Raw genomic sequence first — 24225 nt, forward strand, 5'->3', positions numbered from 1 at the left:
TATTCATTTATTTAGACACCGAAAGACAGAGATGTACTATTAGGACAAAATCAAATTGAACATGGGGGGGTCATCTTTTTAACTATGGAGTACGAGAGAATATCATCTCTCCTGTTCTTGAAGATCCCATCCAAAAAAACTGCTCCTTCAGTATGCATTCTGTGTTTTTTTTTTTTTCTTTTCTTGCTGAAAGTCTGGATTTATGAGAGCAATCAAATATGCAAAGGTATGAGCTACTTGAAAAGACAAGCCACTGCAAATTATATGTTGTAGCAATGAATAATGAAGAAACCATGAATTCCAGGTCTGGAGTTTTTTATGTTTAATTCAGGTTCTAGACAGACTCAAAATGAATAAGAATAAAAACCGAACATGATACGATGTCTGATATTTCATTTTATTTGAAAGAAACAACTCAACGGGAGATAATTATTGTTTTTTAATGTGTCATAATTGAAATTTTGGAACTGAGCTATAAAGTAGTGACGGTATGTGCCAGTGTTGCTGCCTGCAGCTTGTGCAGGGAAACGGAGAGTTATTTTTTGGCACCATTTGACACATAAATATATTTAATTCCTCCTATAAATTATAATGTGATAATTATTTTGGGCTTTTTCAAACATCACTAACTCAAAATTGCTTACTGTAGCACATGATGGGCTCACTGTAATTTCTGAAGGTAAATGTTTATGTATGAAATATAGAAATTCAGAGTGGATTAGAATGATAAAATAAACAGAGCAGACAATTAATCTGCTAACTTAATGAAATAGGAGCAATTTACAGACATTTACAAGGAGAAAATGATTAATTTTATTTCCTGTGGTTGTGTGTGGGGGTCTTTGTTTCCATCCAGCTCCCTGTGGAGGGCATCTTACAGCTCCTACAGGTGTTTTGCTATCTCCTGGTTGGCCCTCCTTTTACAAAGACTCTCTGAACTGCCAGTGGGTGATTGAAGCACAAGCAGACCATGCTGTAAAGATACACTTTGACAAGTAAGTGTATTACTCAACTATGCTGTTGACTGATTTGTCAAATGTGTTTGCTCAAAAATTGTTGACATTTGACTGTTAATGGTTAGATAATATGGTACGGTTAGGGAGTGCATTATTTAGTTAATATTTTACTTGGGCAGTCTTTCACATGCAATATAAGGTAGTCAGATATAGATGAGGCTGGTGAGTTACTGCTGCAGTAAATGATTAATGTTGGCTTTTTACATTTTTTTTCTTCTGGAAACAAGCCACAGACAGATGCAGTGTAGCCTGAAACTGCAATAGCAGAAATTTGTCTTTTTGAAATGTGACGTACACGCCGAGTTATCTTCATCGCCTATGAGACATTTCATTTGTGGACGATTCAGCATACTTCTTCTGAAGCAGAGGCTAGTTAATTTTTCATTTAGCTGGTCAGATATAATTATTCAGATACCGCGTTGTTGCAGTGTGTCAGTAGCTCCCAAATCTTGGTTTCTGTTCAACTAGATAGGTTGGTGATATACAACATCCTTTTTCTGGATCATCTACTATTTGATGCTTAGACCCAAAAATTGACTGATTAGGCCCTGTAGCTCCAACTTAATGCAAATGGGTTAATTAGTGTTTAAGTGTTTTAGCTATTTAATAGAATAATTCAATTCAATTCAATTCAATTTTATTTATATAGCGCCAAATCACAACAAAAGTCGCCTCAAGGCGCTTCATAGATACAGAGAAAAACCCAACAATCATATGACCCCCTATGACCAAGCACTTTGGCGACAGTGGGAAGGAAAAACTCCCTTTTAACAGGAAGAAACCTCCGGCAGAACCAGGCTCAGGGAGGGGCGGCCATCTGCTGCGACCGGTTGGGGTGAGAGAAGGAAGACAGGATAAAGACATGCTGTGGAAGAGAGACAGAGGTTAATAACAGATATGATTCAACGCAGAGAGGTCTGTTAAAACATAGTGAGCGAGAAAGGTGACTGGAAAGGAGAAACTCAATGCATCAAGGGAATCCCCCGGCAGCCTACATCTATTGCAGCATAACTAAGGGAGGATTCAGGGTCACCTGGTCCAGCCCTAACTATATGCTTTAGCAAAAAGGAAAGTTTTAAGCCTAATCTTAAAAGTAGAGATAGTGTCTGTCTCCCGAATCCAAACTGGAAGCTGGTTCCACAGAAGAGGGGCCTGAAAACTGAAGGCTCTCCCTCCCATTCTACTTTTAAATACTCTAGGAACAACAAGTAGGCCTGCAGAGCGAGAGCGAAGTGCTCTAATAGGGTGATATGGTACTACAAGGTCCTTAAGATAAGATGGGGCCTGATTATTTAAGACCTTGTATGTGAGGAGCAGGATTTTGAATTCAATTCTGGATTTAACAGGAAGCCAATGAAGGGAAGCCAAAACAGGAGAAATATGCTCTCTCTTTCTAGTCCCTGTCAGGACTCTTGCTGCAGCATTTTGGATTAGCTGAAGGCTTTTCAGTGAGTTTTTTGGACATCCTGATAATAATGAATTACAGTAGTCCAGCCTGGAAGTTATAAATGCATGAACTAGTTTTTCAGCGTCACTCTGAGACAGGATATTTCTAATTTTAGAGATGTTGCGCAAATGCATTGAAGGATATGTCCTGGTCAAAAATGACTCCAAGGTTCCTCACAGCGTTACTGAAGGCCAAGGTAATGCCATCCTGAGTAAGAATCTGGTTAGATACCATATTTCTAAGCTTTTCAGGGCCGAGTACAATAACCTCAGTTTTATCTGAATTAAGAAGCAGAAAGTTAGCGGCCATCCAGGTCTTTATGTCTTTAAGACATTCCTGCAGTTTAACTAATTGGTGTGTGTTATCTGGCTTCATGGGTAGATAGAGCTGGGTGTCATCTGCATAGCAGTGAAAATGTATGCTATGTCTTCTAATGATGCTGCCTAAGGGAAGCATATATAATGTAAACAGAATTGGTCCTAGCACTGAACCCTGTGGAACTCCATAATTAACCTCAGTGTGTGAAGAGGACTCTCCATTTACATGCACAAATTGGAGTCTATTAGATAGATATGATACAAACCACTGCAGTGCAGTACCTGTAATACCTACAGCATGTTCTAATCGCTCTAATAGGATATTATGGTCAACAGTATCGAATGCTGCACTGAGGTCTAGCAGGACAAGCACAGAGATGAGTCCACTGTCAGAGGCCATAAGAAGATCATTTGTAACCTTCACTAAAGCTGTTTCTGTGCTGTGATGAACTCTGAAACCTGACTGAAACTCTTCAAATAAGCCATTCCTCTGCAGATGATCTGTTAGCTGTTTGACAACTACTCTTTCAAGGATTTTTGATATGAAAGGAAGGTTGGAGATTGGCCTATAATTAGCTAAGACTGCTGGGTCTAGAGATGGCTTTTTGAGTAAAGGTTTAACTACAGCCAGCTTGAAGGCCTGTGGTACATAGCCGATCATTAGAGATAGGTTGATCATATTTAAGATCGAAGAATTAATTAATGGCAGGACTTCTTTGAGCAGTTTTGTAGGAATGGGGTCTAAAAGACACGTTGATGGTTTGGAGGAAGTAATTATTGAAGTTAACTCAGAAAGATCAATTGGAGAAAAATAGTCTAACTTAACATCAATGGTACTAAGAGTAGCTGTAAATAATATTACATCTGTGGGATGATTATTGGTAATTTTTTCTCTAATGATAAAAATTTTATTTGTGAAGAAGTTCATGGAGTCATTACTAGTTAACGTTAAAGGGATGGTTGGCTCAAAAGAGCTCTGACTTTTTGTCAGCCTGGCTACAGTGCTGAAGAGAAACCTGGGGTTGTTCTTATTTTCTTCAATCAGTGATGAATAGTAAGATGTTCTGGCTTTGCGGAGGGCTTTCTTATAAAGCAGCAAACTATTTCTCCAGGCTAAATGATGATCCTCTAAATTTGTGACACGCCATTTCCTCTCCAGATTACGAGTCATCTGCTTTAGGGTACGTGTTTGAGAATTATACTACGGAGTCAGGTACTTCTGATTTGAGACCTTAGTTTTCACAGGACCTACAGTATCCAGAGTCGTACGTAGTGAGGAGGTGAAATTATTAACAAGATAATCGACCTCTGTTGGGGTAGTGTTCAGATAGCTGCTCTGCTCTATGTTGGTACAGGGCATTGAAGATGATAACAGTGGGTGGATTATATTCTTAAACTTAGTTACAGCACTTTCAGAAAGACATCTACTTTGATAAAGTCTACTCTCCACCGCTGTGTAATCAATTATTGTAAATGTAAATGTTATCAGGAAATGATCAGACAGGAGAGGGTTTTCAGGAAACACTGTTAAATGTTCAGTTTCTATGCCATATGTTAAAACAAGATCTAGAGTGTGATTAAAGTGGTGGGTGGGTTCTTTTACATTTTGAGAAAAACCAATTGAGTCTAATAACAGATTAAATGCCATGTTGAGGCTGTCATTTTTAGCATCTACATGGATGTTAAAATCACCCACAATAATTATTTTATCTGAGCTCAGAACTAAATCCAATAAAAAGTCTGTGAAATCAGAGAGAACTCTGTGTAAGGCCCAGGTGGACGATAGATGATAACAAGTAAGACTGGTTTCTGAGTTTCACAGCTGGGGTGGACAATGTTAAGCATCAGGCTTTCAAATGAATTAAAAGTCTGTCTTGGTCTTTCATTAATTAATAGGCTGGTGTGAAAAATTGCTGCCACACCGCCCCCTCGGCCTGTGCTTCGAGATTTCTGGTAGTTAGAATGACTCGGGGGTGTTGATTCATTTAAACTAACAGAATCATCCTGCTGCAACCAGGTTTCTGTAAGGCAGAGTAAATCAATTTGTTGATCAATTATTAAGTCATGTACTAACAGAGACTTGGAGGAGAGAGACCTAATATTTAATAATCCACATTTCACTGTTTTACTCTTTGGTCCAGAGTACTGTATTGTTCTTTCTTTGTAATTGTTTATATTTAAGTTGTTTGTTGCTGGTTTTTAGTTTGTTTTTTTGTCTTTTTGGAAGCTGACACAGTCTCTATGGAGATGGGTTTTTGGGGGGGTAGCAGGAGGAGAGAAGCTGCAGAGAGGCGTGTAAGACTGCAACTCTGCTTCCTGGTCCCAACTCTGGATAGTCATATTTTGGGGGGTTTAATAAATTTGTCCATATTTCTAGAAATGAGAGCTGCTCCATCCAAAGTGGGATGGATGCCGTCTCTCCTAACAAGACCAGGTTTCCTCCAGAAGGTTTGCCAATTATCTATGAAGCCCACATCATTTCTGGGACACCACTCAGACAGTCAGCAATAGGTGTGACTGATTGATTGCTTACATATCAGTCAAGTTTCTTATATGGTAGTACTTTGTTATAGCTCAGTGTTTTGTTTTGTTTTTGCCTACAGTGGATAAATTGTGCAAAATGAACAATATTGGCGAGTTTCTCTTTTTTCAGCGTTGGAATTTATTAACATGTATAACTTGCAGTTGTGAATTTCATGTGCGTGTTTTTTTGTTTTTTTTTGTTTCTCTAGGTTCCAGACAGAAGTCAACTATGACACACTGGAGATCAGGGATGGCCCCTCAGCATCCTCTCTCCTGATCGGCGAATACCATGGTACCCAAGCGCCTCATTTCCTGATTTCCACATCAAACTTCCTGTTCCTGTTGTTCACTACAGACAACAGCCGCTCTGCCACAGGCTTCAGCATCAGATATGAAAGTAAGTCTAAATGACTGATAGACTGAAATGCCTGGTAGACACACTCGAAATTGCTTACAGACGCAAATACACTCAACCTTTTGACACTGCGGCGGTTGTGTGATGTGATTTTCAGGTGTGAAAATGGAGTCAGACTCGTGTCTTGATCCTGGTATCCCAGTGAATGGTCGTCGCCATGGCAGCAGCTTTTCCATTGGCTCTCGTGTGTCATTTACATGTGACCCGGGATACACACTTAGCGATCAGGAGCCAATTGTTTGCGAGCAGAATCATCAGTGGAGTCACGCTCTTCCCAGTTGTGATGGTTAGTATCTTCTTTTATTTTATTTGATCTCTTACAGGAATTACCCTGTAGCGTGAGTAATACAATCAGGGGCGAATGCTGTTCTCTCGTGACTCACCTCACACATAGTTTCACATTCTCTAAACATGGAAAAGAGTGAAAAAACGTTGTCAACATACAGCACATACTGACAGAGCAGGCCATTGTGGTTTGGGGTTTGTTTTCTTTTAACTAAAGACATTGCCCAGTTTTTGCCTCCAGAAGTGCTTAGTTGGGAGAACAGCTTGAAATAGCTTTATAAATACACCTCTCAAGCCAAAAGCTGCATTAAATGCTTTCATTGGCAAAATAAGTCATCTTGAGCTGAATTTAATTCTGGCCAAATTGTTGTTTGATTGATTATGTGTGTTTTAGAGTTGATGTTTTTAATTCTCCAACTGAATATTGCAACTAAGAAATAGTAGCCACCACAGTCTTTTGTAGGGATTTTTATCTAATCATTTTATTTACACTGGAAATCAATGTATGAGCTCTTTTTTAAGTTAATCTGGCACTACAGGAAAAGTTGAAATTGCATCTTGCTTTGATAGACTTTTGAAAGATTGCTAAATATCAGACTTTGTTATACTATTTAGCACTTTTCTTACAATCCATCTCAACTATAACTATATACATCTCTGTCTTTCGGTGTCTAAATAAATGAATATGTGTCCTTGAAAAGCTTTGGTACAACATGTGCCAGTCTCATTTAAAGATTATTCTTTAGAAAGAATGATGTGTCCAAACTGCAAGGCTAAAATAAATTAAAAGAGAAAATTTAATTGTTCCAAAGGTGCATAAACACACTTGTGTTCGCTGCACCTTGGACAGGGCTCCATTCTATCACTTGGCTACAACATACAGGCAGATGCACACTGAACTTGACATCTGCTGTATGTACATTTTCTCTGAAGATCTAGAGACACTGTTTTTTTCACTCATGTTCAATCCTGTCCTCATAGCTAAACATTTTTAAGGGAATGTTTTTTTGTTTGTTAAGCCACTTACCACTGACATATGAATCATTCAAAAAATAAAATAAGCCTCTAACTCAGGGGACAGCTTTGTGTCTACACATAACAGACAATATAAAGTAGCAAGGAGGCAGTTTTTAAATTGCACCTTTAAGCACTTTGTTACTAGCAGCCTAGTGCAAAAACACATCATTTGTCAATTTCAGTCAGTTGATGCTGTCAAAACAAGTGGATTCTGAACTCAAAAAAGTACAGTTAAACTTTCCTCTACCATGTGATAAAGCAGGTAGAGGAAAGCAGCTTCCTTTTTCAGCATTGCAAACAAGACAGAACATATCAATCATGGACTGGCCTCCCCAGAGCGTTGATGTCAATATTATTGAAGCAATGTGGGATCATCTTGACAGAGAACAGAACTAAATCTGGCCAACATCCAAAGAAGAGCTTTAAATGTCCTTCAAGAACCTTGGAGGACTATTCCTGAAAACTACCTAGATTCATTAAAAGTACGCTTGCTCAAGAGAGTTCAGGCTGTGTTGAGGAATAAAGGTGGTCATAACCAAATATTGACATTCATGCTCACTGAAGTTGCACAGAAACTTCTTTTGTGTTTCCTTATGTTGGCGCAATTTTGCATGCACTTTAATAAATCTCTATCCGTATTCTCCATTTGGTAGCAAAAAGTAAAGAATTGATGGGTGGCTCAAGATTTCTGCAGATTACTGTTTATACTAAATTTTCTGCGTGGTCACTTCATTTCTACACTGACCCTGAACATTGAAACCTCGTTTGAATATCAACACAAAATACAGGAGACTAAAGATGGAAGAGGCAGAAAAGAGGATCAGTCTGTGTCAGAGGTAAAAGACATTTGAAAGGGAAGGTGCTTTCAGTGACACCAGTAGCTACTTTCCTTCATAGCAGAATATTGAAGAAAAAAAAGTCTGTTCTCTCACTTCTGCCTTTTGCCCTTTAACTTTTTGCAACAGACAGCTGTAATTGGGCAAACAGTCTTCACTCCCACCACAATGACTCAAGCTGGACATTTAGCCTTTGTGAACTTATTTAGGTCAATAGAAATTACTGAAACAGATGCTCCCTGGCTATTCAAAGGGCTTCCTAGTGAGCGTTTTTCCACAGCTTATGCTATGGTGGGAGTTAAACAAACAGCATCTCATCTGCTCTGCCAATTGAACATAATCAAATATGAAAATGAAAGGATATCACAAGTTAGGAGTAAGTTCATGGCAAAGCAATCTATGTCATACTTGCAGCCATGTAAGGCAAATAGTTTTAAACCGGCACTGTGACATTTTCAATTTTCAGCCAGGCATGCCACTGAATGAGACAGCTGTCACATTATAAGACACGTTATTTCAGAATGGCACTTTTCTGAAATGGTGTGTAAGACTTGACTTAATGTAATGTGAGATATAGTGTGCTTTTGGGCAAAGATCACAGTGGAATTATGTGTTAAGTATATTATTACACTACTGAAATTTAGATTAATCACACTTGGCTGCATGTTGTGGAAGTGTGGGACAAAACAACAAGTCTTGCAAATACTGAGCAAACCTACAATATCTACTCACAAAATTCTTGGTTATTCTATTTAAAAGAGCAAAGAAATCATCTTTAAGCTCTCCCACAGGCATGCTGGAAGCGATTCATACACACACTCGCACCCATTAATGGCAATAATGTTATTTACAGGACAGTCTCAGAGGCACAGTTAACATTTCATACACACTACATTACACAGACAGCACTGCATTTAAAATAAAAAGCAAAATGACATGTCATCACCCCCCCAGGCATGCAGGCACCATTCCCTTTCAGTAATGCCAGAACGTCTATTCAACACAAACTATTCATCTTATTCCTGCAGGTCAGTTAAATCACCAAACAGATAACGCTGGCTGCTCTTTTATGTGTCAGGAAGAGTATTGAAGGGGTGCTGTGACATTTTAAAGCATGCAGTTGGTGCCAAGACAACAACTTGTTAGAAGTGACCAAAGTTAGAGAATCACTTAAGAAGACTAAGAATGTATTTAAAGACTAAGAAAAGGGAAGGAGGAGGAATGATGCTGAAAACTGATATGCTATCTCTATATATTTATCTCTCCTCTCTGAAAACCAAGCAGCTCTTTCTTTAGAATCCAGCCTCTTTCTGTTTCATTTTTTTTTTTTTTTTTTTTTTGTTGGTCATGAATCGTCTCTCTTTCTTGTCACATTCTTTCTATGCATTGTTATACACCTCACAGTTTCTCACACACATTTTCTTAACGATCTCTCTCTCTCTCTTTTCACACACAGATGATTAGGACCACCAAAGTATGAACCGTTACACACGTTACATACATTACGTACAGACAGATAGGCCTGTTCGACATAACGATATATATCGGTCTATCGTTTCATTTTACGCTATCGTTTGTTTCGTGGTGTCGCAAAATAAACTAAGGCAATATTTTTTCATCGTTTTGATGGTCCCTGTAGTGGCTATATTAATTTCTTAAAGTTCTCTCTTTCTCTTATATTTAATATAACCACACTACGAGCGCCTGTTTTAACCACAACGACGGTAACACCATCGCGTGTCCGCTTACCTTTCACAATAAAGCTCAAGATCCTGTTGAGACTTTTCAGAATAAACTGAATCACGTGAAAGAGCAGATTATTTACGGATGAGAAGTAAAAAAAGAGCCGCCAGGTGCTAAAAAATAAACCTTAGACTCAAACGTTAGAACAGACTTTTCCCCGCAGCACGCCGTGTAATAAATACTCACAAAGAAAACGGCGGCTGTTACAACTTATGTCTAAAAATGTATTGTTTCATGCATCGGTTAAAACACTCGACTCCAGACACACGACGTCCAGCTGGAAACACTTCCCGCAAGTCGAGCTGCCCGAGATTCACAGAATTTACAGAAAATGTTACATTTTTGTGATTTATATCGTTATCGGGATTATAGATGTCTTATATCGGGATATGAGATTTTGGTCATATGGCACAGCCCTACAGACAGACATGCGCATGTGCTTCCCTTAACAAGGGTCATTTAGTCAGTGTCCTAGTTTTTGCCAAATCCTGATGGGAGTCTGAAAAGCTGGCACAGGTTACCGCAACACTCACAAGACAGCTAGTCAGTGAGAGGGAACAGCTCGTATCACAGCTTCTGAAATCAACCCCAGCCCTGTTGAAATATGATATAGAATAGTAGGAAGAAAAATGATCAGACTGAGAGATTGAGAGAGAGAGAGGGGTGAAGACGAGGTCTGCACGCTGGAGTACCTGCAGCACGAAGAAATTAGAGGAGCTGTGAAATCTGTCCTCATAAATGCAAAATCATAAATAGTCTTTTTATAAACCTTTCACCAAACAAATGACTACTGCATTTATCTCTGTAGCTAAAAGATGCGTTTGTGTACCAAAATATATATAAATTGACAGTGAAGAAAAATGTTTTGTCTGTTTGTTTTGTTTATAGTCTGGAATCCATTTGTTTTATAGCTGACAAAGAGATTCCTTTTATTGCCATGCCAGTCAAACACCTTGAAGCGCTTTAATTGAATTAAATTTATCTGAACTGCTCTGAATAGTACTGAAAGCGATGAAAGCTCAGTCAAAGAGAAGCAAAGAGTCAATATATTATCTTAGTTCAGAAGTCTCTGATGTACTGCTAGCTCTCTTTTACTCTCCATTACATTGCTATGGCATTTTTCATTCTGCAGTACCCCAAATGAATTTGTCCCGTTCCATATCAGTGAATTGCTCTGTGTGGAGGCTAGGTATCTGGTAACACACACACACACACACACACACACACACACCAATCTCTCACTCTCTTTTAACAAACCAGTCTCTGTTTGTCTGTGACATTCTCCCTGCTCTTTCCTTTTGTCCTTTTGTTTCTGCAGTAAGCTCATCTTTAACCTTTGTTTCGTTCACTTTGCAAAATCTCTTTGCAAAAGCTTTTCTAACACAAAGGGTGTTTGCTGAAATCAGCACTGCTCATTGCTCACTGCTCATACTATACAGTAGAATGTTTGCATGCATAACAGGTCGATTTACATACAAGACCTGAGACACCAGGTTTTGGTATTAGAGTTATGTATGACTAACATCTTAAGATCTTTATTCTTTATTATTATACGTTGTTCTACTGTACATTAATCTTTCTTCTTATGTAATCATAGAGTAAGTCTTCAGTACAGGCCTGAATTTAACACCATGCTAACTACACCAAATTCAGGGGGGATTTTCTGCAGGCTGGGGGGAAAAAAGCCAAGGTCCCAGGAATTTAATAAAGAATTTATATTAATCTGCCAGTAGGTGGTGAGCAGAGTTGGGATCGTTACTCAAAAAATAAGTAATCTATTAGAAATGCTGGTTTCTTTTTTAAAAGATAATAATGTAATACTGTACTTACTTAGTTATCCATGGTGAAAGTAATTAATCACATTAATTTTGTGTCATGACCTAAAATGTATTGTCACATAGTTACCGGTTAAGAATATCTACCTCAGCCCCCTCTCCTGCAGCCTGGTTCCAATCTGAAATAACGAAAGCATCACTATAGTCTTTATTTTAGTGTTGCTAAGTTTGAACAAAAAGCAAAGTTGAAAACCAACTCTAAGAGATTTCAAAATGTTTTCCACACTGATTCTACTCTAACATGTAGAAATGGATGCTACAACGCTAGAAGCCCGATTCATCATCACTGCTTTTTTTTAACACTGTTAAAGATCAGGCTCTGGCTGCTGGGCTAGGCTTTTAACATCCCTCTGGGTTCTTCACTAGCTTTGTCAAAGCATGCTGTCACTTTTCACATACTTGTAATGAGCCAAGCTGTGTTAGCAGCATTATGTTTCTGTCTTGGACGCAGTTTTCACTTTACCATTGTGCTATTGTCCTGCGTGCAATAAAAACAAATGTAGTGTCCATATTGTCGCTTCTCAAAAGTTGTAGAGCACCCCACCATTTTCCTCCTCCCTGGAAGGGAAAGGCATGTTCGCCATTATGCAGTCAACTAAAGACCCTTTGTAATACAAGTAACTACATAATTGAACTATAACATGATTACTGAATTAAGTACAATAATGCAATACTTTCTTGTGTTACTGAAAAATGTAATGTGACAATAGTAACATGTTACTTTGGAACTCATTACACCGATCACTGGTGGCGACCTCTTAACGGTACTGAAGACGTGTACATTTTTAGTTTTTTGAATAAAAGAAAATATCCAGCTGTGTTCCAATCTTCTCTGTCTGTCACATTTTCAGCTCTTTGTGGAGGTTATGTTTATGGTAAAACGGGAACAATTCTGTCTCCTGGCTTTCCTGACTTCTACCCCAATTCTCTTAACTGCACCTGGACTATAGAAGTGTCCCATGGAAAAGGTAAGAATGCTCAAATGTAATGGAAATGTCAATCACTGGTTATAACATGTTAAAATATGTATTTTTTCATATTTTAATAATATGGAAAAATGTGTTAGGCAATGAAATGTGGCTGCTCTTTGCCACAAATTCTCCAGTGTACACTTGGACAATTTTTCAAGTGTAAAAAATAGTTCTCTTAGACAACTTGCCACAGCCCTCTCACTATGTTCATGTAATGCCTCTTCATGTAATGCCAGACTGACTCAGAGATGTTGAGATCAGAGCGCTGTGGGGGTTCTATGGTTTTCTTGTCACTGCAGATAGTTTTATATGACTTACACATTATGCAAGATGGATTTGGGACAGAGCATATTCCTCACTGATGGTACTGGATGATGGATAAGAATCTCATGTACAGTGGCTTAGACTATTGCTTATATATATTGCCTGATAGAGTGTATGCTTTGCATATCTGTAACTGTCTATCTTACACTGCATGCCTATCCATCCATTCTTGCATTCATCTATCCTTTCATCCATCTATCCATTTTGCCATCTGTTCTTTCAGGAGTCCATTTGGTTTTCCACACTTTCCATCTGGAAGAGAACCATGACTACTTGTCAATCACAGAGGATGGCAATTTTCAGGTTCCGGTAGCTCGACTCACTGGCTCCGTGCTGCCTCCTAGTGTTAAAGCCGGACTCTATGGGAACTTCAGCGCTCAGCTACGGTTTATTTCAGATTTTTCCATGAGTTACGAAGGATTTAATATCACTTTCTCAGGTAAGAACACCTGAACACAATTTTTTTACTTCTTTTTTAGCATTGCATTGGCTAAAATTCATTTTAAAGCAAATTACAAGGCTTATTAAGTTGGCCTGTTAGTGACTGTATGATGATCCCTTACCAAAAAATAAATAAATAAATAACAAATTCACTGACTTTTCTTTAATGGCAGACTGTTGAAATTTTCAAACTAATAAACCAAATTGTTAGATACAGTGTTTCACCTGCTCAAGTAACTTTTTAATATGCGATGAAAAATGGGTTTTATGCATTATTAAACCTAACTGGTTATTTTGGCAGATATGCAGTACATCTGGTTAAGTGCTGCACTTACATTTAAACGCTTTTATTTGGGACCTGATACATGATACACTAATTTTTGACAGTTTCCTTAAGTATTTCAAACCTATTTGGCACTACAGATTACAGAGCTTCCTATCTCAGTGGATGAAGCAGTCTTAGATGAGACTGCTGCATATGTTTTCATAATGAGATGAAGCAGGGAAAACTAAATCAAATGTGTCCTTTTTAACATGCTTGTAATTTAAGCTAATGACAGTTTAATAAATTAATCTTTAAGTATTTAAATTATTCTGGGGAATTTAAAATGAGTCTTTATGACTCTTAAGTGACACAGCTCCAAATGCTTACATGTAGTGTTAATGCATTTCTTTCTAGTGTTGGCTAATATACCAATTTTTGCACACTTCTTATTAATTAATACCTTCTTTCTTTTTATGCTGACTCATGACAATTTGTCTCTACAGAGTATGACTTGGAGCCATGTGAGGATCCTGGTGTACCAGCATCCAGCAGGAGAATGGGACTCAGCTTTCAAGTTGGTGATTCATTGAACTTTTCTTGCTTCCCTGGCTACCGACTTGAGGGAGAGAGCAAGATCACTTGCCTGGGAGGAGGCAGGCGAGTCTGGAGCAACACGCTACCACGATGTATAGGTAAGATGTCAGCGCTTAGGTTGACTGATTTGCCAGAAATATAAATTGATAGCCACAGCATGCAAAACAGAAATCATGGTAGATTATTTCTTCATTTGAAAAACATTTCCATTGCTAGCAGGAGTCAAACTGGACTTTCTGAGGTTGTGAATATATTTGCAAACTTTAAAAAAAAAAAAAAAAAAAGTATTGTTATTTAAAAAAACATTTTGGTGTTCTTAAAAAATGTAAATTAAAAAAATAAAATTCCTTTATTCTCTCATTACACAGTCATTTTTAACAAATTCATTTTGCTAGTGTTATTGCACCAACAGGGTGCTATTAGGTTAAACAGGATGACATTAGAGATGCTCTTTTTACATTCAGACTATTTTTTATGTAATATTAAACTAAAAAATATAATGTTGAAGATGTTATCTCTTCTATGAAAACAACTGGCAGGTGGCAAATAAAACAAAACTTTTAAAGTAAATTCTTGGCCATATGAATAAACCTGGAGCATTGTTCTAATTCAACAGTATTACTGTATTGCTAACGTAACAATAATCGACTTGTTAAATGTTAGTTTTATTTGCTAGAATTTTGCTGTTTGCACGTTGTAACTTCTTAGCGTTTGATGCGTATCAATGTTTTCTTGGATCCTGGTGGTAATTTGCGAGTCTGACTGGTGGTTGCTGGTAATTTTGAAGCCCAGAAAGAGCAGACTGAAAATGCTATAATAGCATTATCTGTCAAGAGATCAAGCCTGACTAAGAGGAAACTAAGCAAGAGCAGCTGGCAATGTGCACTAGTTTCATCCCCTTTCGTTCCTTCTAAATGTTCCTCTCTTTAGCGCTCTGTCTCTGTCTAAATTTCTGTTTCTCCTTCTCTTCCTCTATATTTTGACAGTCCTTTGATAGATAATTGGGGCATTAGGCGCTATATGAAAAGTGTTAATACCGTGCCTTTTGTTACTCCCCTTTTCCCTTTTCTAATTTCTTTCTGAGCATTTTCAGGCTTGTCTGTCTTGGTTCATCTGCTATCTCTTCTTCTTTTCTTCCCCTTCCAATTCTCTCTTTATCCCTTTCCTGCCCCTCTTCTCGAGGCTCTGTTCTCTTACTCCCACTCTATTGTACTCTTTTCACTTTAAAAGGAATTTCTGAAGAATTGCTGTGACTCTCCTTTATTTATGCTCCTTACCTCCTACCTTAATCTGCTTTAGACACGACAGAACATTTACAGAAATGTTGTTTTGAATTTCAAATTTCTTCAGATTTGATAAACACTGCGTCTTTTTTTAGTGTGTTTTATATTGTTTCAAACCACCCTCTCTCGTCTGTCTCATTACTCCCATTTCCTCTTTTTTTCTTCTAAGTAGTGGTGGTCCTCTTCAGTGGGAGTTAAAAGCCTGCTCGGCTCTCTTCTTTTATCTCCTCCTCATTTGCATATGACAAAACACTATTTGTACAAAGTACCAGTTTATATGAATTCCTAAACTTTGATAGGCACGGCACCTGCTAGATCATTCTGTATAATTTCATGAAGGACTTCTCCGACATACTTATCCAGCCTTATTGTTTACAGGGTTTTTTTGTGTGTTGTTTTGTTTTTCTGCCCTTTTATCAATGTTTTGTCGTTTATTTTCAAGTTATTTTGTTGTTTTTGTAGCATATTTCAGACAATGCTTTTTGAACTGCAGTACAGTGCAAGAGCCTTGAGCCAGCAGTCATTTCTTTATATTTTTGCAGGGTTTTTGGTTTTTTTTTGGACTTGAACAGTAGTTGTCCCGGCTTTCTGAAGGTCTTTCAAATGTTTCAACATTGGCTGCTTTGTCTCTCATTTTCAGTCCAGTCCTTACACCTGACCATTTTCAGGGCAATGTTTTTAGTTTGTTAATCTGACATATGACTCATTCAAGAATAAAAAAGGGCCCTAACCTAAAGAATGAACCAGTATTGTGTCTAAACATAATAGTCTCTTCAGGCATTTTGTGACTAGCAGTGTGTTGTAAATGCATATAATCCCCCCCCTTTTAGCTGAAACTACAAACATTATCAATGATAGCACAGTTTAACAGGCATAAAATAGTATTTCTGCACCAACAAAGTGAGTACCAAAGAGTTATCAGCTGTTAACGTTGCTTATCTCAGCATGGTGTGCCCTTAAGAAATTTGAGGAAACTGGACAAGTGGAAGAAAAAAGAGGAAGTGGTAGGTATAAAAGATCAGTGTTGGTCAAGTTACTTGAAAAAAGTAATCAGTAACTAATTACTGATTACTTCCCCAAAAAAGTAATCCCGTTACTTTACTGAATACTTATTTTCAAAAGTAATTAATTACTTAGTTACTTAGTTACTTTTTTAAAACACGATTTACAACCTGAATAGGTGATAAAGCGATAGATCTTTCAGCCCAATTCTACTTTTTCTGCATAATCCATCATACAAAATGTAATCAAATGGAAAAGTCTCTTTTTAAAACTTGTTTTATTAGTTTTAATATTTTAACTTTATGCATCAAGCAAAAAATAAATTATATGCAACATTCTCTGACTGGAAGAAATTTGTTTAACATTTAAACCTATTTTCTGCACATTCCAGCACATAAAATAAAATAAAATATTATTTTGTGTTTACACTCAGTCTTTCAAATAAATGCAAGTGAAACACAGCAGAAAATATCAAAGACTCAGCGGTCCTGTTGCTCTATTTTCACCTGTATAGCAGGCGGAGGTTTGCCCTGTTGCAGGTGTGCCGCAGCAGTCAGTGGAAGAATCCACGAGTTTCTCTGTGAATTTCACGTTCCGTTGTAGCGCACTCAGTGTTTGCTCAGAAGTTTTGGGGTTTTTTCGCTGTAAAAAGAAGTTTTCTTCCAACGCAGTGAACAGCGGACGCTAATGTTTTCGTCACTTTTTACGGAATCAAACTCAAAGTAAGGTCAGTACTTCCAGGCTTTAAACGCTGCACGCTCATACTCGCACTCGATATATTGTCCATTGTTGATCTGCACACAGCTGTTGTCACGAACGTGGCACTCGCTTACGTCACTGTCATGAGACACTCGCAAAAAAAATCAGGGTTTTAGTAACCCTTACATTACTCGTTACTTGAAAAAAGTAATCGTATTACAGTAACGCGTTACTGTAATACGATTACTTTAATACGATTACTTACTGCCCATCTCTGTAAAAGATTACCTACCGAAGATGAACAATAACTGAGAGCCATCTTCTGAAGAAACAGGAAAACATCTAGCAAAGAACCTGGCACAGGACCTGCGAGATGCATCTGGCCCTATAGTTCAATGAAACCTAATCAGAAGTGGCCTCACTGAAAAAGGTGGCAGTGACGAAGCCATTCTTACAGAAGGGAAACACCAAGTGAAGGCTGATGTATGCTAAGCTACACATGAACTGGACTGGAAACCAGAGGCAATTTTTACATTCTTGGTTCAGATCATCATCGATCTTTATGTACAGAGGAGGTCAGGAGAGAGGTACAACAGTGAGTGTCTACAGCCGTCTGTAACACACAGTGGAGGCTCTGTCATGGATCGGGGAGGCAGTTAAGCTTTTTATTTTGGGGGATCTTGTCAAAACTGATGGTATTATGAACGCATAAAAGTACCATCTAAAAATGATCCACCAGGCAGTACCATCTGGAAGAGGTCTGATTAGCAACGGCTTCATTTTTCAGCATAACAGTGATCCCAAACATACTGCTAATGCAGTAAAAGCATGGATAGAAAACCACGCAGTGGGACACTATCAGATATGAATTCTTCTGCAGAATCCCAACGTTGAGATTACTGGGATAATCTTGACAGAAAAATGAACCTTCAAGAAGCTTTCAACTCTTTCTGAAGACTACTTAAAGAAATTACGAGAGAGTTCAGGCTGTGTTAAAAAAATAGGGTAGTCAAACTGAATATTGACATTCAAGCTCTTTAGAACGGTGCAAACTCTGTTTTTGCCTTTTATACCATATTGCTATATTTCCATTTATGTTTGCATCACTTCACCTATTTCTCATTTTTCTAGAGAAACATAAGAGCGGTGGCTCAAGACTTTTCCACTGTTTTTTAATAGACTTTTGCATTGTCTCTGCCGAGTTGAAAAAAAGTTTGTGGCGCTACTTAATATGCGCCATGCTCTCTCCACGTCATGCAGAATGTTTTTTTTTTTTTAATTTAAATAAATTATAACCCAAGCCTGCTATTCAGAGATAATTAGATAGAAGTGTTCTCATTTTGTAACTTCTCCTCTACTGCCTCGCAACAGCTGAGTGTGGGGCCTCCTCACTGGGACCAGAAGGTGTTCTCCTTTCTCCAAATTTCCCCTCCAACTACAATAACAACCATGAGTGCATCTACCGCATTACTACTGAAAAGGGCAAAGGAATCAGGCTGAAAGCTGAGAGCTTCTCATTGCAAGATGGAGATTATCTCAAGGTGTGTACCCTCACATACACACAGATATGCATGCAAAAACGACAAATTTCACCAATTAGTCCTAAAGTGTATAATTTATTTACTGACTCTCTCTCTCTCTCTCTCTCTCTCTCTCTCTCTCACACACACACACACGCACACACGCACACACACACAGACAGACAAAATACATACAGGATTATACTATCAAATGCTGTCAAAATGCAAAGCTGTATGTACTTTGACTTTGCTTGAACAATCATTACGTGTTTGGCTTGCTGAGCTCTAGATGCTAGCATGAATACTCTATGAAATAATGTGTCAAAGCTTTTGTTCTAGCCATGAACATCTGGTCTAATTAATGTGTCAGGGAATGTTTGTCCTTTAATTATATGAGATGTGCAAGTCCAGGAAAAGGAGAAGAGTGAATAACATTAGGGTCTCTGGTTTCTTGGCTTACCTGCTATGTAGTTAAATAGTATTGTCAAGGTAGACCTACCTTTTAGATGTGTTAAACATTGTTGCAAGAAGCAATAACATCCCTGCAGGGGGTTATTAACCATCTTCCCTATTAGTGCTGATGGTGCTCCTGCTGTAGTCATCCATGCTGAATGAATGCTTTGGAAGCAGAGGCACAGAAGGATCAATTCTTCCTCTATTAACCCTCTAATGAATCCACTACAGTGTACAATTATTATTGTGTTTGAAGGTTGGCTTTTTTGCACTTTCATTACTCATATTATGGGGGTACCATCAATAAAATGAATAGCTATTTGACACAATTTGTACAATAGAAGAGAGACGTTTTACCCCAGTTTCAAGCTTTATTGTTGTGTTGCTAGCTATTTTTATTTTGGATGATCACCTCCTGCATGGTTTAGTGTTTACTTTTCAATATCTTTCTTTCTTTAGTTTTTTTGCTGTTTCTTTGTTGTATTCCCTTTTGCATTATTCAAAAAGCAAACTGGTGAAGTGCCAAATAATTGACATCTACTAAAGGCCACTAAGTCAGTGCCCATAGACTCCCAAGTTAAAACTTCCAACTTCAAGGATAACATTAACATGTAATAAACCACAGAGTTCACGTTCAGCCTTTATTTTGGACAAAGAAATGTTTGTTTGTTTGTTTTTTGACAATATATTTATTTGTATTTAGTAAAAAAAATCTAAACTCCTTGAACTTTTTTTCTAAGACACTGAAAGAGGTACATTGATCTTTAGTGTATTTAAAATGTGGAGTTTTTTGGGGTTTTTTTTAGTCAAGAAATTTTTTTTGTTATAAACTTGATGTTAAAAAATTCCCATCTGCACAGAGAATTACAGATATTTCTGATGCGCATATATCCTCATAAGTCTCGCTCTGGTACATGCCCCGTTGGCAATTGTGCAAGCTATTTTACAGTCTTAGCGCTGTCCTACAGACATCGTCTAAAACTGTTTTTATTCACAATGTCTCTTAGCAGTATTAGGCCTGAGGGCATGGTTAAGCCAGTATGTGGTTAGAGTGTATTATCAGTCTTAGGCCTAGAGCATTGGCTGAGCCTGTCTGTAGTTAGATTGTATTAGCAGGGTTCTTCCTGACTTTTAGAGAGGCTTAACGTCATTGTAAAAGCTGGAACTGTTCCCAGTGGGATGTGTTTGAAAAAAGTAAAAATCCTTTTAACAAAAGGAAAGTGACGCCAAGATGGTTAACAGACACGCAAACGCCTAAATATTCCCTGTATATTCAGAAAAAGGAGATAAAGGAAATCTAATTGTCAACAGGAAATAAAAATTGCATGTACAAAATATCCCATCAAACCTAATCAAAATCATTTAAAAGTTTGCAGACTTTTAAACTAATAAGGTTTTAAATGCTTTTCCCCTTGAAATATATAGAATAGAATAGAATAGAATTCAACTTTATTGTCATTGCACATGCACAGGTACAGGGCAACGAAATGCAGTTTGCATCCATCCAGAAGTGCTTTAGTGATATAGATATATTACAATATATATTAGCAATAATATAGATATGTGAGTATATTACAGAAATGGGTCTATTATGGTATGTTATAATGTACACGGTATGAAGTATGTTGTGAATATTCTATAACTATAAGTATGTACAGGCTGTAGTGAGTACAAGCTATGTACAGGATATGAACAGGATATAAATATGAAAAACTATACAGAATATGAAATAAATAACATTACAGAATCTGGGATATACAGCTATACAGAAATGGGAACTATGCAAGTTGTAAACAGTTGTAGGATTAAAGATTATCGAATGTACAGAATGATTATTTACACAGAGCTATACAGTAGTGCAGTTAAGATAAGTGAGGGTGTAGATAGTTTCTACAGAGGCTATATAAAGTGCTAGTGGTTGTGAGTGGTGGTTCAGTCCATGTTATTATTGTGTTTGAGGGTACAGTTGTCCATTGTGGGTGTGTGTATGTTCAGTCCATGAGTTTAACGTGGGTCAGATGTCAGGAGGCAGAGTTCAGGAGTCTGACAGCTGTGGGGAAGAAGCTGTTCCGGTACCTGGTGGTCTTAGTCCGGAGGCTCCTGTAGCGCCTCCCAGAGGGCAGGAGGGTGAAGAGTCCATGTGATGGGTGACTGGGGTCTTTGATGATTTTCCCAGCCCTTTTCAGACACCGCTTCCTGTAGATGTCTTTTATGGCAGGAAGTGGTGCTCCGGCGATGCGCTGGGCAGTTTTCACGACCCTCTGCAACGCCTTCCGGTCCGAGGCAGAGCAGTTCCCGTATCAGACTGTTATACAGTTGGTCAGGATGCTCTCGATGGTGCAGCGATAGAAGTTCACCAGGATGTCTGAGGACAGGTGGTTCTTCCTCAGAGTCCTCAAGAAGAAGAGGCGCTGGTGAGCCTTCTTGACCAGCTTGGAGCAGTTGGTCGTCCAGGTGAGATCCTCGGAGATGTGGACTCCCAGGAACTTGAAGCTGCTCACACGCTCCACAGCCGTCCCCTTAATGTGGATGGGTAGATGTTGGTCAGCATTCCTCCTGTAGTCCACGATGAGCTCCTTGGTCTTCTCGGTGTTAAGCAGCAGGTTGTTTCTGTCGCACCACTCAGCCAGACGATCCACCTCCTCCCTGTAGGCGGCCTCATCGTTGTCACTGATGAGGCCAATCACCGTGGTGTCATCTGCAAACTTAATGATGGTGTTGGAACCATCAGCAGGTCTGCAGTCGTGGGTGAAGAGGGAGTAGAGGAAAGGGCTCATCACACAGCCTTGTGGTACACCGGTGTTCATTGTGATGGTAGATGAGCAGCGGTTATCCAGCCGGACATGTTGGGGGCGGTTGGTCAGGAAGTCCAGTAACCATTTGCAGATGAGGGAACTGATACCCAGGTCTGTCAGTTTCCTGATGAGTTGTGAGGGGTGGATTGTATTGAATGCTGAACTGAATGCATTTATATGCATTTACCACCTTTTCTGCTGCATAACCTAGCAATACCCATAGATACCACAATTTGCCCTGCATCAGTCCAACACAGTGCATTGTTATAAAACTGCACCACACATTACTGCATGCCAGCCTCACCTGGTTTTACTGTCATTTAAACCCTCTGGATGCAACGTTTTTGTAGACGTCTACAGTCTCAGTAGACTGCAGGATTCTTCATCTTTATGAATAGCACTGTTGCATAACAATCAAAACTAATACAATTGCATAACAATGAGCCATGATTGGTCAAATGATCATGTCTTATGATTGCTGATATGCAGTTGTCACAGCAATTAATCGACGACCATGCGTGCTATTCACAGAGAATTGGTTTGGGAACACGGGAATGGGAAGAATGACAGGGATGAGAAGTTAAAAAGGATGTGCAGAGTGTGCAGGCAGGATGTTGGATACTTGGATTTCTGTGGCTGTTCTGGATCATTCCAAATCAAATCAAATCAAATCAAATCACTTTTTATTGTCACATCACATGTGCAGGCACACTGGCACAGCACATGCGAGTGAAATTCTTGTGTGCGAGCCCCACAAGCAACAGAGATGTGCAAACACAACAACACAAACGAGCAAATTCCGGATGTTTCTGGCCCACTGCATATAATTATGAAGATATTTTGGAGCACATCATTTACAATATAAAATATAATTCTCTGTGCACCGGGGACAGGGCTGAAAAACAGTATTCAATAGTTGTAATCACCAGGCCTCAGGTGGTGCAACATTAGGAAGAGACATGATTTTGCAGTGAAAATCACAGCATGGGCTCAGAAATTCATTGCCAGTGAACACAGTTTGTTCCTGCAACTGCAAATGCAAGTTAAAATTATACAGCGTAAAGAAAAAAAACAACATTTCGAACAAATGCCGTTACCCTCTCTGATCCCGAGCTCATTTAAGATGGACTGAGGCAACATTGAAAACTGTACTGTGGGCTGATGAATCAAAATTCCAAGTTATATAATATAGATGCTGCATCTTCTCTTTGCTAAAAAGGAGCGGGCTCATCGAACCATCTGGCTTCTTTTCCATTCAAAATCATCCTCTTTGATGCTATAGGGGTGCATTAGTGCACATATGTGGCTCTCCAGATCTCTGCTTTTTCTAGAAAGGGTTTGTTTTTTTTCAGCAAGATAATTCTAAACTAAACTGTGCACTGAAACACAGTTGCAGCTGCATGTATGAGGTATAGATTGAGCTATAGCACAACAAATACTTGCCTCGGTACACTACTTCCACAATCAGACTGAAAAACAAATGGACTTGAGCTTCAGACAGGACACTAGGATTTAGGTTTTCTGTGACAGCTCAGAGATTGGATATGGATGGGAAAAAACATACTTGATTGTTAAGATTAAATTTTGCTTATTAGCATAAAAAAGCTTGATGTGAATACTGGGAATATATACTGTCTTATTTTGTCACATGAGCCCAAAAAAACACTTGTTTGGCCCATTGAGATCCATCACGTTTTATAGTATCTGCTCAGGTTTACCACAGTAATAAATATTGCTCAAGTGTAAAGTTATGGAGCTGTGAGTACAAAGAGCGAGAGGTAGCTGGCACTTATAGATGACACCATGGAAGCTGTGGAAAAGCCAGAATACTTGCTGAAAATATCACTTGGAGTATCCAGAAGCCCAGCAGAATAGAAGTGGTCCAAATGACTTAATAAAACCCGAAACTGCACTGCCAAAATAATAGAGGTTTCTACAGACAAAATAACTGAAAATACTCAATTTTGTTGTACTAAATTCTTACTTTTGGTCCTGTGTTGTATTATATTCAAACTAAAATCCTTAGATTTTCAGCTTTTTTATCTTAAAAGAAATCTAATTTTAACCATCCAACATCTGAGTGATATTGCACAAGGGCATCGTTACTTGTGTGCTATACTGCAAAAAGCAATAGTTATAAAAAGATACCAGATGCTTAATGGGATAGGATCACTGTACTATAGCTATTTAAAATATTTATTTAATGTCTATTTCAGGGTCAGTTTGGTGAATGTGTACAACATCTGTGGAGACCTACCACAACATCAGAACCAGCTGAAATAGATTGACACTTTGCAATGCTCAAGCTAGAAAACTTTTGGTCTCGCATTTACATCCACTGGGACAGTACTGCAGAACAAATCCATCTCCCATGGAGATATCACCCCTTGATGACAACGGTCTTCACAAATAGGATATTGCACCAAAAACTGCTTAGATGTAAC

The 24225-nt window shown here is 38.4% G+C and overlaps 1 protein-coding gene across 2 annotated transcripts in view; it reads left to right on the plus strand.

Annotated features, from left to right (window-relative positions):
• The window catches only part of LOC146639603 (CUB and sushi domain-containing protein 1-like), a 480470-nt gene that overhangs the window by 349441 nt on the left and 106804 nt on the right, over positions 1-24225 (plus strand). For both annotated transcript variants that reach the window (XM_085353830.1, XM_085353836.1), the window contains exons 18-24: positions 857-995; positions 5513-5700; positions 5816-6004; positions 12286-12402; positions 12953-13168; positions 13939-14127; positions 18385-18554. In XM_085353830.1, the coding sequence (XP_085209956.1) occupies positions 857-995; positions 5513-5700; positions 5816-6004; positions 12286-12402; positions 12953-13168; positions 13939-14127; positions 18385-18554 (1208 nt within the window). The remainder of the gene's footprint in view (positions 1-856; positions 996-5512; positions 5701-5815; positions 6005-12285; positions 12403-12952; positions 13169-13938; positions 14128-18384; positions 18555-24225) is intronic.

The sequence above is a fragment of the Diplotaxodon limnothrissa genome, linkage group LG1, assembly GCF_057381915.1.
Source record: "Diplotaxodon limnothrissa isolate DT_005_m linkage group LG1, D_limnothrissa_male_GT1.1, whole genome shotgun sequence".
Taxonomy (NCBI): Eukaryota; Metazoa; Chordata; class Actinopteri; order Cichliformes; family Cichlidae; genus Diplotaxodon; species Diplotaxodon limnothrissa.